General features: G+C 41.8%; 2 protein-coding genes across 2 annotated transcripts; both read left to right on the top strand.

The window, feature by feature from the left end:
* Window positions 1-912: 912 nt before the first annotated feature.
* Window positions 913-10,425, top strand: LOC311163236 (uncharacterized protein; the record flags this gene model as incomplete). The annotated part of the gene is made up of 16 exons (XM_084222006.1): window positions 913-1,335; window positions 2,095-2,177; window positions 2,377-2,533; window positions 3,037-3,198; window positions 3,281-3,406; window positions 3,584-3,804; window positions 4,381-4,421; window positions 5,082-5,152; window positions 7,022-7,738; window positions 8,080-8,162; window positions 8,382-8,538; window positions 8,804-8,965; window positions 9,064-9,189; window positions 9,554-9,771; window positions 10,036-10,118; window positions 10,328-10,425. The coding sequence occupies 16 exons, from the start codon at window positions 913-915 to the stop codon at window positions 10,423-10,425; spliced, it is 2,928 nt and encodes a 975-aa protein (XP_084078132.1).
* A 1,979-nt stretch (window positions 10,426-12,404) lies between these two features.
* Window positions 12,405-17,596, top strand: KRT222 (keratin 222; the record flags this gene model as incomplete). Its single annotated transcript, XM_084222332.1, has 6 exons — window positions 12,405-12,500; window positions 14,135-14,263; window positions 14,969-15,189; window positions 15,735-15,811; window positions 15,992-16,097; window positions 17,383-17,596. The coding sequence occupies 6 exons, from the start codon at window positions 12,405-12,407 to the stop codon at window positions 17,594-17,596; spliced, it is 843 nt and encodes a 280-aa protein (XP_084078458.1).
* Window positions 17,597-18,376: the final 780 nt, after the last annotated feature.

Here is an 18,376-nt window from a genome sequence, read left to right as displayed (position 1 = left end):
GTATGGCACTTGTTAGCTGGTGGACTCTGATGAGGCAGGAGGGAAACTTGTTTTGCTTCAACTTCAGCCACACTGGAGGGCTGGAGGCTCGTTCTGCTGGAAGCTGGAACTCAACATTTCCCGCCACTCTAAGGACCTCAGCATCTCACATGTGAAACAGAGGGCTGTGGAGGTTTCCAATATTCTCACTCCTTCTGCCTTACTTAAAGACAAAGAAATACCCTTTCCACTCAATCTCAGATGTACTTAAAGATCAAATTCCACTTGCAAGGATTTTCTAATACCAGATGAATGCATATTCACTCCAAGCTGATAGCAACAGCCTCTTCACTGGCAGTACAGATGTTGGTTTGTGATTACTATGAAATGAATTCAGATGGTAGTACAGCTGCCTCCTTTCTAATAATTTATACACTGTTCTAGACTGTCCTGAGACCCAAGTTATTGCTTACTCAACAGAAATATAAATATTTTAAGTCTCTTGTCACATAAAGGCAACTCTCATTTTAAATTCATGAGCTGCACAGGGGGCTAGGAACCTACTCATGAGTTCTAAAGGGCTACAGAGAGAGTTGGCTGCAGGTACAGGGTTATAAATGATTCAACAGATCATTTTTTGTTTATCTGTTATACAAAATAACAAAGCAAGCAAACTATCCAGGGAGTGTTCCTCAAACACAGACAAACAGATGAGAACCCCTTCAAATTATGGGGAGGGGAGGGCAATATCCTGTGTGCTCTTTGTGCTGATACCAGCGACACTCTGCGTCAATATAGGTGGGGTTTCCAGCCACTATGCTTCCTCTTGGACCTGTATAAAGGTATAAAGGTGCACAGTGCACACTCAGCTCCTCACTGGCATCTCTCTCTGTGCTGATTTACCTGCTTCAGCCCAGAAGACAAAGAGCAGAAATGGCATTCTCCACCCGCAGCACCCAGTGGAGTACGAGCAGCCGTGTCCAGCCCTCTGCGCCCAGTGTCAGTAGTCTGGCCTCCAGGAAAATGTCCATCCAGAAGATCCAAGCACCCAGTGTCTATGGAGGGGCTGGGGGCTATGGCACCCGCATATCAACCAGCACCAGCTCTGGCCCAGGCCTCGGAGGGAGCCTCCAGCTCAGCATCACTGGGAGCGATGTGCTGCTCGCTGGCAATGAAAAATCAACGATGCAGAACCTGAACGATCGCTTGGCTGCGTACCTGGAAAGGGTGCGCTCACTGGAGAAGTCAAACTCCCTGATTGAGAAGCAGATCAGGGAATGGTATGAAAAGAACACCGTAAGTGTAGGGCAGGACTACAGCTCCTACTTCAAAACAATTGATGAACTCCGAAATAAGGTAAGAGATCATAGAGCCCTCCAAAAATATAGGAATTGCAATTATCAGTGAGATAGAGAATAATCTGTTGTAGAAAATGAACTTTTCCAAATTGTAATTGGCCTAGCTGGGAAGAAAAACTTCATTTTTGATCAGCTACTAGTGACAGATTTTCAATCATTTGTAATACCAAATATATGCCTGCAGTTGTGAGTAATCTCATAGCTGAAAAATCTGTGACTCAAAATTAGCTAGTTCTGTATTTGCCTTAGGTGGCTTTAATTAGAGAAAGTACTAATGGTAATCTACATATTTAAAGATAGTTTAGCAACAGTATTTCAAAGTGGTTTATTAGAAAAGAAGCGCAAGCATTCAGAAAAAAATTAAAGACCACTACTTAAGATAGTAAATTACCACTAGAAACAATGAAATATTCGCAACAACCAACCAACAGGTTTGTCAAATCATGTTTCCAGAACTTCCTTCAGTCTTCTCCCTTTTATTTTTTATCAGTTCTATTTCCCAACATTTAAAAGCAGATCCCTTCAGAGAATAGCTCATCCCAAGTATTCGATACATTATTTTATGGCAAGACAATTTGTCTTTTGGACATCCCTAATTCCTTTCATGCACTTCAGATAGAACTTAGCTTAAAGCCAGCTGACCAACAGACAGCTGAAGTGAAGGAGGATGAAGCCCACTTACAGTATTCATTCCCAGGAAAGGATCAAGTGTGCATTTCTGTGCAAAGTTTCATTGCTTATCCACCATTCTCTTTAGATTTCTGCTGCCCAGATGGAAAATTCCAGACTTGTCCTGCAGATTGACAATGCCAAGCTGGCTGCTGATGACTTTAGGCTGAAGTAAGTTCCATGATTTTATATCAATTCTCTTTCATGCTCCTCTAATTTAGGAGAGCTTCCACTTACTGGAATCAGTGCCAAGAAGTGAACATTTTCCAACTTTAATGAAAATTTCACAATGACTGTGGTAGTTACTGATTCTAACATTTACTCCAAACTGTTGCATTCCAATGATGACAAAAGGCACTGTATTGTCCAGGTTTGAGAATGAGCACCTGCTCAGGCAGAGTGTGGAGAGCGACATCACCGGACTGCTCCGTGTCCGTGACGACCTGACCCTGACCAAAGCTGACCTGGAGTCTCAGATTGAGAATATAACTGAGGAACTCGTTTTCCTTAGGAAGAACCATGAGGAGGTGAGAACAGCTGACCACTGTCAGGGAGAGGGGTTTTGAGTGGCAAACAACCTCACTAGGAAGCATTTCTACCCTTCCTGGAAGCAGCATAACCATGTGTGACCCCAAGGGACATTCAAGCTGTCAAGGATCAAAGGCTGAACACTCCTCCATTCCAGGAATGAAGGAGTAAAGGTTTTCTCTAAGAAAAATTTATGGTTCAGGAATTGCTACTCCAAAAAGTACACAAATGGGAGCCTTGACTTCTGCCCTCTTCCACAGATCCGGTTCTGAGGAAATAATTTTTATGATACATTTATCTATGATATAACATTTATTGCTACCAAGTAGGTGAACTGTTCTAAGATGAGGTGCACTAAACAGTATTTCCAAGGTGATTAAGTTGTCTTGCCCCAAGGTACTATTGAGGATTAGTCAAATGTGTGTAGATGTTGAGTTTGTGTCCCATGCCCAGGAGTGACAGCTCCCAGCAGCTGGTGCTAACACAGTCCCCATTGCTGCAGGACTGTGCCAGGCTGCGCAAAGAGGCGAGCTGCTCTGTGGACGTGGCGGTGGATGCTGCTCCCGGCGTTGATCTCGCGGCTATCATGGAAAACATGAGAAAGCAATATGAAGAAATGGCAGAAAAGAACCGCCAAGAAGCCAAAGAACATTTTGAAAAGCAGGTAAAGTCAACTGCTTTAAACACCAGCAAGAATGTCAGTCATGCCTGGCTGCAGTTCACAGTCCCTCCATTCTCCATTCCAGACAGCAGAACTGAACCAGGAAGTTGCCCTCAGTGTTGAGCGGCTGGAGGTCCAAAGGAAAGAGATCACGGAACGGAGACAGATCTTCCAGAACCTCGAGCTGGAATTACAGTCCCTGCTGACCATGGTAAATAACAAAAAGCAAAATAAGGACTGTGGATAGCAGAGTTACACACAGGTGTAATAAATAAATAGAGGATAAAAAGATAAAGAGAAGAATGAGGGGCTTTACAATCAAAAGGTTATTTTAACAGAAAAATGTATCCTCTGAATAATATGTCACTGTTCTTCCCATGCGCTCTAGAAACAGACCCTGGAAGGCACTCTGGCTGAAACAGAAGCACGGTATAGTCACCAGCTTGACCAGATACAGGGAGCAATTTCCAGTCTGGAGGCTCAGCTGAGGCAGCTACGAGCTGACATGGAGGCTCAGAACAGTGAGTACAGCATCCTGCTGGATGTCAAGACTCGCTTGGAGATGGAGATCGCCACGTACCGCAGGCTGCTGGAGGGAGAGGAAACTGGGTGAGCACACACATGGCTTTGTGTGTTGGTTTGGGTTTTGTGTCAAATCTGCCTCTCTCCAACTGCTTTAGGATGGGGAAGTCCCGTTCTCAGCCACAGAATCAGAGCAGGCTTCTGTTCAGGCTGGGTTACTGAAGCTGCTGTAGAATTTTGAGGTGGCTCTCCCAGCCTACAGACTGTCACTCAGTGAGCTGGGGAGTTGGGTAGGTGTTCACATGCCAGGAACACCTGTAATGCAGTTTTTGATCAGCTTGTCTTTGTGGCTTAAGCAGAAAGTGGAAATCCCCCCCAGATTCTACCTGTTCAGCTGTTCTGGCTCAGGAACTAGGTTGGGTGTACCTGCATGATCTGAAGGCCTGGCATTGCAGAGATCAGTCTGCAGATTAAGTGTACCTACAGCTTATGCTTAGCAAGTTTCACTTCAACTGAGAGAACTCGTTTTACTGAGTTATCTTCTGATTCAATGTCTTGATGGAAGGGGATTAGCTGTCCTGACCAAACACACAGGAAATACACAAGGATGTTCAATACACAAGTTGCCATATATTTACATTTTCTAATTTACAATTTGAACAGGTATTTAGAAGAAATGCCAGTAGCAGAGGTGACTGAAAAAGGTATGTCCCACCAACTTCTTTCTGTTTTGATGGTGGCCTGTTTGAAATGTTATGGAATGAAGTAGCCTGATATAAAACAACAGCTTCAGAGCAAATAATCAGCAAGTGGAATCTCACATCAAGAAAGCAATCAACTGTTTGGTTACCCTATGAGGACTATACAAACCTGGGTTTACCTATACAATTCAGGTGCCCAGTATAAAATCACACTCACCGTGCCCATTCTGTGATTCTGTGAGTCCTCAGAGACCCAAGAGAACCACAAAGAGTTACTGAATTCCCCTGTGGAGAACTGCAGAAGCATCTGCTTCTCCCTGCTAGCTGCACAGGGAGACTGAGACTTCCAAGTAACATATCCAGTTTCATAGCAAAAATTTCCATTTTGGTGTAAGTGTATTCCAAGGTTTTAGGTCTACAAGTCTGTGCTAAACTGAAGCAAAACTATCACAAGTGCTAGAGATTTATTGATTCCAGTATGCACTACAGCCTATGGGCAACATACTCAATATCCAAAAGAGAAGTCACACCCTACACACTGCAAAAGTTTACCTCAAGGATCTGTGGATTGAAGATGCTTTTTGATATTTCCTCATGCGGCGCAATATTACTCTGTCAGTGTACATTACATTAAATTACTTCTCTTTTCAATTTTCTTAACAGAATCAAGTAAGTTTAAGAAGATCAAGACAATAGTTGAGGAGGTGGTTGATGGCAAGATTGTCTCCTCTGAGGTCAGAGAGGTTGAAGAGAAGATGTAAATGGCACCAGCAGAAAAGATGCCTCTGAGTTCCCTGGAGCTGATGCCAAAATGAAAAGGTTTATAAAGAATCTGAGATCTAATGCACTCTAAACCCCAGAAGGACTAAAAAATGCCAAAGTCTCAAATCTGTTGTTGTTGTTGTTGTTGTTGTTTTTGTGGGGGAGCATTAATAAAAATCTCTAAGTCATAACATAGAAGACTTTAGGTTTACTTATATAGTGACTAAGTACCTTGATAGAAAAAAATCAAATCAGCCTGGTATGAATGTATAACTGCTTCCAACACAGACAAAAATGGAAGTATTAGGTTTTTAGAATGCATTAAGGCATCAGTTCAGTACGCCTTTTCTGAATGTGAACTCCCATTCAAACACAAAGCAGCTTCACTTCATTAAAACCTGATTTTCAAATACATAAGAAGTGTCAATTTGTTTTTCATAATATATTAACATGAAAAAATAAATTGAAGAAGCCTATTTGATATTTTTCACATTCTGTGAATGATTATGTCACCAGAGACTGTGGCAAGCCAAGATATTTTATGGATAAAAATATATTTGAAATTATCTCCCTCTCTCTCAAACCCTTCTGTGCCAATAATGCTCCATGTCCCATAGGGAGGCCCCTGTGCCACACCTGGATTCTCAGTCCCAGGAGTTTACGTTTTCCTCTTGAGAACATAAACACACAAAGTTCTTCCCTATGAAACCTCACCTGTCCAGAGCTGTACTGTACATAAACAGCTGCCAAAGAACTAATCCTCTGCTTTCACTGCCCCGAGTCACTGAGACCAGGCTATCAGCTCATTTCCACACAAATGCTTTACTTAAACCTTTGATCTTCCGCCCTTTTCTGCCCCAAAAGCACCCCATGCTCCTGAGTGCGGATAAATCAAAAATTAACACATTTCAGTTGACAAATCCAATGATACAATTAAGCCAGGACAAAGGAAAACCGATTTTCCATTTATCAAAATGACTTCAAAAGAAAAATATACTGGCTTGGGAGGATTCCCATGCCCAAACCTGCACCCAGAAGCGCTACATTTGATCTTCAGATTTGTATTACAGAAAGCACCAAATACAGAAATCAGATTTCTTATTCTGAGATAACAGCAAACTATTTAGCAGACAGAATGGTCAGTTCTCAGCTCCCAAGTACAAACTCTCATATGCTATAGATTATATGCTATAGACTATAAGCATATCACTCTGAGATATTTCAGTGATGAAAGGGTTAGGGCATAAATCCAATTCCAAATCCTATTTGGTATATTTCTATTTTCATATTAATGATCACCTTGCAGCTCACTGAACATCCATGTGCCCTTGGATGATCACTTTTCTTACTTGGATGGTCACTTTTCTTACTTCTTAAGCATCCAGGAGCACTAATCCAGCACAGGCTCCTGGCTGAAGAGGATTATGAAAAGAAAGACATTCCTGCCACACAGGCTGAGAAGCAGGGATCAAAGGGATCACTGTGCTGACTTAGCAATCTCCTGTAAGAACAGCCCAAGATGCAGGAAGCACTGCATCTGCAATGACAAAACAATTATTTAGGAGGGATTTAAATGTGAAAAGAACTTTTTATGCTCCGTTGCACATGGCAGAACACAATCGTGATGTCTCAGCTCCACTCCACCCATTTCCCCTCATACAAATACCTGGAGGGCACCAGATTTCCACTCCCATTGGCAATTTTGGTTGGCACATATCATTTCGGTCGGTCAGAACATACTAAACTGACATCCCCTCCAAACAGGAAGGGAGAGTGAGAGTGAAAGCTCTCCCCAGGAGGTGGGGACTCCTCCTGAAACACCCACTGCTGTCTCTATAAAGCTGACCCTGCTCCTGCTCTGCCCTGCTCTCTGTTGCATCCTCCACGGGGCAGATCCAGGCACCTCGAGCACCATGGCCCTTTCCGTGCGCACAAGCGGCGGGTCCCGGCAATTCTCCTCTCGGAGCGGATTTGGAGGGGGATCTCTGAGGATGTCCAGCTCCAGTGGTGGAGGAGGCTTTGGTGGCAGTGGCCTTGGCTTTGGTGGAGGGTCTGGTGGAGGGTTTGGTGCAGCTTCTCTGTTGGGTTCAAGCTCTGGCTTTGGTGGGGGCTTTGGGGGCAGCTCAGGTGCAGGACTTGGGAGCAGCTTAAGCAGTGGCTTTGGTGGAAGCTTTGGAGGTGGTTTGGGTGGTAGCTATGGAAGCAGCTTAGGCAGTGGGTTTGGGGGAGGTTTGGGAAGTGGTTTTGGCAGCAGTTCAGGTGCTGCTTTTGGAAGTGGCTTTGGTGGTGGCTTAGGGACTGGTTTTGGAGGTGGGTTTGGCCCTGCTGGTGCTGGGGATGGTGGTCTTCTTTCTGGCTCAAAAAAAGAGACTATGCAAAACCTCAATGACCGTCTGGCTGCGTATCTGGACAAAGTGAGATCTCTGGAGGATGCCAACACCGAGCTGGAGCGCAAAATCCGTGAATGGTACGAGAAAAATGGCCCTGGCACTGGCACCCCTGGATCTGGGAATGACTACAGTAAATTCTACCCCCTCATTGAAGATCTTCGAAACAAGGTAGCAAAGAAATGTATTTAATGTATCTTTATAGTTGTAACTCAATAGTAGTAATGAAATGCATAATTTCTTTTGGAAACCAAGAGCACATTTATCCTTTGATACTGACATTTGCAGTGACCTCTGTCACTTTGCACTGGTGACATGTGGTGAATTTTTCCTGTACATTAAAGCAGTTCTGTAGCTGTGTCACACAGTGATTTGTCTGATCTGAATAAAGGAGAAGGCAGTGATGGAATGCAGTTCTACAAACCCTTGTAGAACACAAAGTTTAAAGCCATTACAAAGCCATGAAGCCTTTGGGCTGTAACATTATTCTCTGAACACTGTTTGTACTCTAGATCATCAATGCAACCATCGACAACGCAAGGATCATTCTGCAGGTCGATAATGCCAGACTGGCTGCTGATGACTTCAGACTGAAGTAAGGATATCTTAACGTTATAAAAATCCCTTAAAGAAAAAATTCTTTTGTATTAAAAATCTCTTCCCTTGTAGAATACTTGTAGCATAATTATTAAACAGTATTATAATAATTATGTGTATTAAGTTTTCAAATTAAAGCTAAAATAGAACACATTAATAGTTTGCATTTGATCTCACAGGCCATGTAAAAAATAATATTTAATCCCTTCATGCATAGATATGAGAATGAAGTGGCTCTTCGGCAGAGTGTGGAGGCTGACATCAATGGTCTGCGCAGAGTCCTGGATGAGCTGACCATGACCAGGGCAGATCTGGAGATGCAGATTGAAAGCCTGAATGAAGAACTGGCTTATCTCAAGAAGAATCATGAAGAGGTAACTTTTTTCCTTTGTGAATTCATAATAAGATACAGGAAATTGTGAAACATCAAATTACTCCCTTATTTAAGCCAGTGGGAGTTCCTGGGTTTCATTAGAGGTTCTGTTTGCTGTTAATTTTTTGAGTTTGCTGAAAGAGTATGACAAACAATCTACAGATCCTTGTTGAAACAGAATTTATATCACATCTTTTTCTTTACATATATTTCGGTATAACTATTTTGTCTAAGAGAACTTTCCTCTTTATGTTCAATCTCTCCAGGAGCTTCAGGGCATCCAAAGCAGTGAATTTGGCCAAGTCAGTGTGGAAATGGACGCTGCTCCAGGGACTGACCTGACCAAGCTTCTGAATGATATGAGGGGACAATATGAAGTCATTGCCGAGCAAAACCGTAAAGAGGCCGAGGCGTGGTTCAATGAAAAAGTAACAGCCAGAGAGAGCAAACTCAGCAAAATGCATGAGAAAATGAGTTCAATGCTTGGAACAGTAAAATTACACCCCATTCTTCCTTGTCATTTCAGAGCGGAGAGCTGAAAAGGGAAATTTCCACCCATACTGAGCAGCTCCAGTCAGGAAAGAGCGAGATCACAGATTTAAAAAGGACTCTCCAGAGCTTGGAAATAGAGCTGCAGTCTCAGCTTGCCATGGTATGTTCTGGGAAGCTGCTGACTGCTCAGAGCCAATTCAGCAACTTCAAAAGTCTTTTTAGACCTAATCCTATTCCATAGAATTGAGGATTTGCATTTCTTTCTGATTAAATCCTATATTCTTTTAGTTCCTAAATAGCAGTAATATATCTAACTGGATTGCAAAGAGCATGTCACAAAGCAGATGAGTTTTTACATCACATTTGGGGAAGTGACAAGGGACAGTTTTCAAACCGATGTTTTCAAAAAGAAAATAAAACCTTCTGAGTAATGCAGCTGTGCCCACTCCCTTAAAACTACTTTAGTTGGTTTTGTTAAGAGATTTTTTTTCCTTAACCAGAGATTATTTAATATCCTTACACAGAAAAAATCCCTGGAAGACACTTTAGCAGAAACAGAAGGTGGTTACTGCGCTCAGCTGTCACAAATCCAAATGCAGATTGGGAACCTGGAGTCCCAGCTTTTCCAGGTCAGGGCTGACATGGAGCGCCAGAACGCGGAGTACCAACAGCTCCTAGACATCAAGAGTCGTCTGGAAATGGAGATTGAAACCTACCGGCGCCTGCTGGATGGAGAGTTTGTGTAAGGAACTGGTTGACACAAAATATCTCCTTGGGTTTATTTTCTGTAGCAAAATCCTTTCCAGGAAAAAAAGAGGTGAAATAAGTGGAACATTCTCCAAGTGACAGTAAGGCACAAACAGTGATCTGAAATATCACTGTGACTGAGGAGTGTGAGCCATTCTGCTCACTATTTAAATAACCTATCAATATCACTATGAAAAGGGAATTTATCCTGATCCTATCACACATCCTGCAATAGTGCATGTCTCTGATTCCCTTTTAGGGGTGCTGGACAGGCAGTTACACTTGAAAGTTCATCCCTGACAGGGTCCAAATCTCAAACACAATCACTGGACTCTTCTCAAGGTAGGTAGAACTTTGATTGAATAAAATTTTGTTTCTAAAGTAATTCTTACAAATCAAATAATACATGTTATCCTGTTTAACTACATCAGAGAGTTCATTAAAATCAGAAGCCAACTGGAAAGGAAAAGGGGGTATCTGGTCATGTGCTGCTTTAGTTTATCATTTTTAACACATTGATAAATATTCTTTATTTTGTTCATGATGTTTAGATCCAACCAAAACTAGAAAGATCAAGACAATTGTCGAAGAAGTGGTAGATGGAAAAGTTGTTGCATCCCACGTTAAGGAAGTTGAAGAGAAGATATGAGGCACAATCTGATGTGGCAAAGAATCCATTTGCTCCAAGCCAAAATGGATAAATAACTTTATTCTTTTGTATGAAGTGATAAAACATTTGGCTTTGTACTCAGAATCTTTTAGATAAGACAAAGTTGGCACTTTCATTCCTTGCAGACATAAAATACATTTCCTGCTTCACTCTATCAGCCTTACCTGTATGATTTCCATGGTGTTCTTTAAAAATATTGTCAAATCTCTGTTCAATAACCAGAAATATGAAGCACACATTTAATCAGATTTGCCTTTTTATAATCTTTAGTAACCAATAGATAAAATAATTTTGCTGTTCTAATCTCATTTTCCAGTTTTCATCCCTAATAAAATGGACTCCACAAGCTTTAATGTATTAGTTTCCCTTTATTCTCCACGACCCCCTCCAACTGTGTGGTGAGCCAGCAATAAAATATGAACATTGAAAGCAGCTAGAATTCAAAGTTCCATAAGTCCTAGGAAAGATGCAACTGCTTACACCTACCTACCTACCTTTAACCTTCAGGAATCTCATAGCCAGGTGTTCCCTTTACACCTGACAAAAAAGATAGAAAAAGAAAGCATTAGTTTATACCATCCCAATTGCAATTCCTTGTGTTTGTCTGATGGATTCCTGTTTTCTTATGTAACTGTTCTCATCCCATCAATGACAAACACTGACAATATTTTGGGTTTAGAACTACACAGAACAAGGATAATTAAGACACTTGTAGAAAAGAGAGTGGACAACAACTGGAAGACAGTCAGCTAAGGAAAAGAAAATCCAAACACAGGATCCTTTCACAAGTGCCAACAGACACAGCCAAGAATAGGGAAGCCTTTTTACAGCAGGAGACTTTTAAGTGGTACAATACTTTGACTTCTAAAAAGACGTGTGTCTTGTGAAAGTTTACTGCCTGCTTTATCATATATTCTCATTTAGAGCCAAAAATGCATTTCTCTCTTCGCTAAATTTTCTATTTCTATTGAAATTAGAATTTTTTTACTGCATATCTGGTACTGTGCCCTACTGAAAAAAAAATAAACAAGTGGTAAAAGGAAATAGGTAAGAGCCACTCTTAGCAGACAAGATCATTGGGATCACACAGTGCTCCAGTGAGCCGGAAATGAAGAAGTACAGCACACCAGACACCCTGTGCTGGACCTGCCTGGGAGTTGTCAGGAAAGGGGGAAGAACTCCACATCCATTGTACTGTGTGTATTGAGCACACCAACACCTGGCACAGGTTCTGAAACACCATCAGAGACAACCCAGACCCTTTTCCTGACAGCAGTGATGTATCTGAAGTGTACATTCACCAGAATTTGCCCTCTGCAGAAGAGGAGCCAAAGCCCTTACCACAAGTTGTACCAGCACTATTCACCACCAGCGGTGCTGGTTCCTCTTACTCCTTGTTGTGTTTCTGCCCATAAAAGAGGATGCCCAGGAGCCCAGCTTGTTTCTGAAATGGGACAGTCCTCGGCACTGGGTCAGGTCAAACACCCGAGGCTTCATCTCACTGAGTCTCAAATACCTTCAGGGATGGAAATTCTGTCACATCCCAAACAATGGTGGAGGCACCTGCCAGCAACACTGCCAGCAACCCAGCTATGCTGCTGGAAAGCTCTGTCTTTTCATGTCCTCTTGCCAGAGCACTTCATGCTGGGCAGCTGCAACTTTATCCTTTGCTTTCTCTCTCTTACCCTCATATTTCTGAGGTTATAAAACCCCACGGTTACAGCGTAACCAAACCATTAAAACATTGATATATTCATTTCTGCGCATAATTTAGGGATGGTTATTTTAGTGCTATCCTTTGCTGCATTAACCTGCTGCCAGGACGGGCTGACAGGCGCTGAGCCCCCCGCGCTCCCCGAAATGGGCCGCTGCCGCTTTAACGGCCCCGCGGCCGCAGCCCCGCGCCGCCAGCAGCGGAGCCGGGAGCCGGGGAGGATGGGAGGAGGAGGAGGAGGAGGATGGAGCCGGCTCGGCTCCGCCGAGAGATCAGGGCAAAGTATGAATCGCTCATCACCCGAAATCAGATAAAGACCGTCAGCTCAGCAAGGACGCAGGTAATGCCTCCTCACAGCCACACACCTTGCAGAGTACGGAGCCATTCCCTGGCCGTACAGTTCCTCCCGCAGCCTCTATGAGGTACAGTAATTCCTTTCAATGCAGCAGATTTTCGGGGAAGGGACGTGGATTTTACCGCAGTAAGATGTGAACTAGAATAATCGGAAATAGATTTTGTCATGGGTATGGATTCACGCTGAACGAATGCTGTGTAATTCATCAGGATGCTTTTCTGTCCCTGCAGCCGGGCTATTGCTGGGATTTAAGGGATGATGACATAGGCTGTAACAGGGTAACCTCTAGCTCCATGTAGTTATCTCAGAAGCAAAAAGAATCCTGAAGAGAATCCTTTTATATACAGCAACCTTTGCCAATTTTAGCCCTCAAGTAAAGTACACTGTACCTTTGCAGTAACTATTTTCTATTGCTCACAGTAAAAACTATGTTTTGTTCTTCAGCAAATATCAGTCGTTCTCTCATACAGCTTGATTAAATGTTACCAACACACAATGCTGCTGTTAGGGAATTACACACAAACAGCTCTAAACCCAGCTGAAATCAAATGGCAAAACAATTTTAAGCCACCAAATGTAAAAAAAATCAGGGGGGAATCAGGTATTCTGTCACCTTGTAGTTAGGTATTGCAGGAATCCCAGAGGTTTGTTTTAAGGACAGGCCAGATGCTGCTGCAGCCTGGCTGATCCACCAGCAGTGCCAGACACACGGCAGCTGCACACCCAACAGGGAAGCCAAGTTTATCTTTGTGTTGGCACAAAGCAGCCAATGCACATTGGTTTGATCCCGTCACATAAATTCTGCAGTACCCAGGCAAGAAAGGGGAAGCAAAGAACATTGGGGGGTCACTTGTGGATGAGACAAATCTATATTTTTCACCAAAATGATCATCTGGTAAAGTTGCAATAGATCAGTATGTACAGGAGAACAAAACCCTTAACTTCCTTAGTTCATAAGACTTGAATTAAAGAGATTCTTTTCTTAAGAGTCAATGTCATCATAAGAACCTGCATAAAGCAGTAAAATATGCAAAAGAGCAAGTGCTGTTTCAAGGGCTTATGGCATCTTCACCACTTGCAGGGAAACTCAGAATCAAAAATGAAAAACACTTCTGTAAGCCAAATAATCATTCTGGAAGTTACATGCAGGAACATACTATCAAAATCAAAGATAAGTCTAAATCTAAAATGACCCCACACGTGATCAGGAGTTGTTTTAAAAAACTACCTTTAAAAGGATAAAAGGAATAAACCCTGAAATCAAAAATGCATTAAAATCAAAGCACCTTATTCAAAATTTGAAGCTTGAACCATCTGCACTTCTTCTAAGCCCCTTTACTCCAGAGGTGAGTAAGGTCTCAACATAACTGGGTAATTTGTATGAGAATTCCTCTAGGACAAAGGTGCCAGGGATAGAGATGTGGCCGACCACTTCTCATCAAACACAGTGGGATAAGGGCTTTCCCTCTACACAGTACAGAAAATACTAACTCCTCACTGTGAGCTTTCACACATTTATACAACTGCAACAAAAATTCCAACCAGACTATTTTATGTGCCAATTTATTATCGTTATTCAAATATTTTTAATATTGTTGTATTTTGTATGTCCCCTGTAGTTAGAAGAAGGTACAAGTAAAAGAATGGACAAAGATGCAGAAGCACTAAAGGCAGCCAGAGCAGAACTGTGCGAAGCCCGACGGCAGTGGCACCACATGCAGGTGGAAATTGAGTCTCTCCACGCTGTGGTAAGAGTCAGAAATGAAACTTGAAATCTCATGGAAAAAAGTCTTGTCCTTGATGTAAACTATCCCACAGTCAATTTCTGTGACAGTCACAGCCACCACACTGCAGAAATCTCTCATTTGGGGGGCTCCAGCTCCTCACAGAGCCCTCACTCACACACACTGGCCCAGCACATGTTCTGGAGCAGGATCTGCCACTCCAGACATATGTGGTGTCCTGTTTTCACACCTCCCAAGCACATATTTGGATGATACTCCTTCACCAAGCTCCTGGTCATTCTGCCTTACCAATTCACAGCATGTTTATGACCTTTTTTAATGTGTCGACCAGATTTATCAATTCATTTGTGATAAAATGTCAGCGTTTTGCTCAATTCAGCAGCACAGAAAAGCTCCAAGAGCACACAGACACTTCATAGAGCACTGAGCTGGACATTGTTTAACTATAAAATCAGAGATCTGTAAATTCAAGGCAGTGGATTGCTGTGCAAGTCGTGGGCTATGCTTTCATCTGATTTTAAATTACCACAGATTTTACTAGAAAATTTCTCAGCCAAAGTATTACCTTGAAATACTTTTACTCCTGTCTTAAAGAATAATATTACAAGAACTGATGTAAAAATACAGTTTGTTAATGAAGCCATGTATGTCTGTAACATCTTTGCACCCAAACTTTCCAAATCTTAAAATATGACTTAAATTTCACAGGAAAAGGGTTTGGAACGTTCACTGAGGGCCACAGAGCAGCAGTACCACATGCAGCTACAAAATTTGGAAGGTGAGATTGAATGCTTGGAGAAAGAGTTGTTGGAAGTGAGAAGAGGAATTGAGAAACAGCTTCGAGAGCATGAAATTCTCCTGAACACGAGGATGAAACTGGAGGAGGAGATAGCGACATATCGCAGTCTGTTGGAGCAAGAAGAGAGCAGGTACTCGCTGCTTAGAGAAAAAGATCTCACATTTGTCTTCCATTTCTGAAGGTCTCAAATAATCAGAATTGTAAATATATTAATTAACATTAAAAAATTACAGTATAAATCTTAGAAAAGATTTCATTATAAGGCAGCTTCACTGAGTGGGGAGTTTCTGGTGCTCAGTGTCTCATACACATGGCAGAGAGCAGCTCAGTCACTGCAGCCTCACTCGAGGCACTGTGGGGCACTGGGATCCCGTGTCCCCTCAGGTGCCACAGCACATGGTGCCCATCCACACAACTGAAGTGCTGGGCAGGGAGTTCATGTGTCAGACCAGGACAGACCCCTGCAGGAAACTGCACAGATATTGTCAGAAACTTCTGCCAGTTCTAGGCTCAGAATGAGAAATCCCAACAATAGTTACCATGATCAAACAGAACTTCTCGTGATTATCACACTTTTAAATTTTTCACAGCTGTTCATATGACAAGTTAGGAATTTAAGTAATCCAATACTACTAGATGCCTGTGATCTTTTTTATCTTTTTTTTTTTTTGGTAGGTTCCGTTGCTCAATACCTGCCCAGAAGGATGACAAAAAACCCAGCACTAGCAAGATCACCTTTATGCTGCCTTCAGGTGAGTTTCAGGCACCTTCTCCTTAAGGGATTTTGGCCCTAACTATTCACAACTACTGACAAACTCCTGAATATTAAAAAAGGACCTTTTTCAATGCATGGGAAATACCTCTAGGTCCTGTGTACCGCCCCTGCCCTTCTGCATGTATACCTCATTGTATACCTTCATATTCTTTTACAGAGGGTGTAAAGAAGCACAAACCAAAGAAGGTGGAACTGATGACAAAACAAGCAATCCTAGATGGAAATATCATGAAGGAAAGTGCTGAAGCTCATGGCACTGTACAGTAAGATCAACAGGAATTTCACAAAATAACAGTTGGAAGGAAAGGGTTGAGGTTACATTTCAGCAGCTTTGAATTTTCCGTTATTTGGTATCTGCTATATCGTGCCCACATAGCCCAGGAGCCTCAGAAGCACAGTGAGAGCTCCTGAAGGTGCACTGAATGGCAGCGTTTAACAATACACTACATTTAAAAGTTCTTTTTATTAGCATTGGCTTCATAAGCAAACAATACCATGCTGGGGATTCTGATTTGTAATTTCTATTTCTGTTAAGAATGAAACTATGAATAATTCATCTCGCTAAGGCTGAAAGCAAAGAGCCCAGACCACATTTGGGAAGTCCCTCTGGGGCATATTTATGCACATAAATTCAGGCTCAGCTGCTCCAACTTGCTCCTTGGAAACTCCTACATTTCCCCAAACAGGGGAGGGAGAGCCTGGCTCCCAAGCAGGCATGTGAAAGTCTGTAAGGATGCATTATTCACCTGAAATTACTTTAGTAGTATTAGATTGCCCCAAATTTTTTTCCCTCCTGCTCTTTAAGCTTTTTTGTAGACTAATTTAATGTTACCTTTAAACACACTGTAGTGGGCCATTCCTAGCACTGAACCAGAATCAGCTGCTGAAAAATGAATGTCATCATAAGGTCCACCAGCCCCACCCCATAGGTGACGTTTATTTTTGTGCAGGAGCTTTGTTCATCACACAGTAAGATCTGCACAGAGCTACTCTGCTGGGTGAGGCCCCAGAGCTGACTTTTAGATCTGAATTCTGATCACACACAGAGAAATGAATCAACAGGATTTGGGTATCTCAATATCCCTGGATCAGCCTATTTTAATTCTGCCCTTTTTTCTCTTTAAGGTAACATAGCTCCACATTCTGAGGTTTGAGTCTAAACTAGATTTTCTCCTCCCTATTCTGAAGGTTTTCAGATGCAGGAATTCTGTCCTGCCCACTACAGTACTGAGGTTTCTTGCAAAATTTTTGTGCTTAGATTCCAAACTTTCTCCTTGGAAACAAACTGCCTAAAGTATTTGGAGCAGTGGTTTTGTAGCCATGTCTACCTAAAAGTAGAAAAACAAGAACATAATGAACCCTCACCCTTTATTTAGCTTCTCTGGAGAATGAACCTGGAAAAAAAAGACACCACTGCTATCTCAGTACCATATAAAATAACTTGACTCTTTATGATGCCATTTCTCTCTCTGTTTCAAAAGCAGTTCTGAAGATAGGTAACTAATATAGCCTAAAAAAATCATAAATACATTTCCTTTATTGTTTCAGGACAGAAAAAGTGGATGAAGTTATTAAGGAATGGGAAGGTTCTTTCTTTAAGGACAACCCTCGCTTAAGGAAAAAGTCCGTTTCCTTGCGTTTTGATCTCCACCTGGCAGCCACAGAGGAAGGGTGTTTGCACACAAAAAAGAAAACCCTCCCCGACATTGAAGTCAGGCTGGTGATGAGGAGATCCTGCAGCATCCCATCCATCAAACCTTAACCTCAGCCAATTCCCTCTAAGTGCATCCACAACGGGCTCCGGAAATAAGCAGTAGATGGACTCCCACGGCTGCTGTCTGCTACAACCACAACATCTTACCAAGCGCTTGGATCAATACAACAAAACCATTTCAGTCCTTTAAAAGAAAGGGGGTTCCAATTCCAAGAAACCAAACTTCTACTGGTTTTATACTCTGGGTGCAGCCCTTTCATATTCTCATTGTTGTTGTTTTGTAGAATTTCACCAAATATTACAAAAATTAAACTAGAACTTTATAGTTTGACATATTCTGCCTTTGTAAAAGAGAACTTGTTTTCTCTTTCCAAAAATGAGAAATGCCTATTTGCTTCTCTTAATTATTCAATATTCCATTCATATAATGACTGGTGAATCCTTGCAATAATTTATATCACAGCTGTCATACTTCTAGAAATATATTTTAAAATAATACTTTCTAACAACAAAAATTACATATGAAAATACTCTTAAAATACATAAACTATTAACAAAGAGTTTTCTTTTAAAAGTGGCTAGTATTTTTAAATTCTTTTTTCAGGCAACAACTGAGCAAAAATGTCTTTACATCCATATACATCCATTTTAAAAGTGTTGTTACAATGCAGTAACATTTTAGCCATATTGTTCAACTGATTTTGAAGCAGTAATTTCCCCTGAAAAATCAATAACTTTCTTATGTGTCCACACACACCCTTGTACTACAAGTCTCTTAGTAAAAGCAAATGAAATTACTCTCTAATTATTCAAATGGGAGGAGTCAAA

The sequence above is a fragment of the Fringilla coelebs genome (genome assembly GCF_963513975.1).
Source record: "Fringilla coelebs genome assembly, chromosome: 27".
Taxonomy (NCBI): domain Eukaryota; kingdom Metazoa; phylum Chordata; class Aves; order Passeriformes; family Fringillidae; genus Fringilla; species Fringilla coelebs.
Note: the sequence above shows the minus strand (reverse complement) of the source record. Positions and strands in the feature narration are given on the sequence as shown.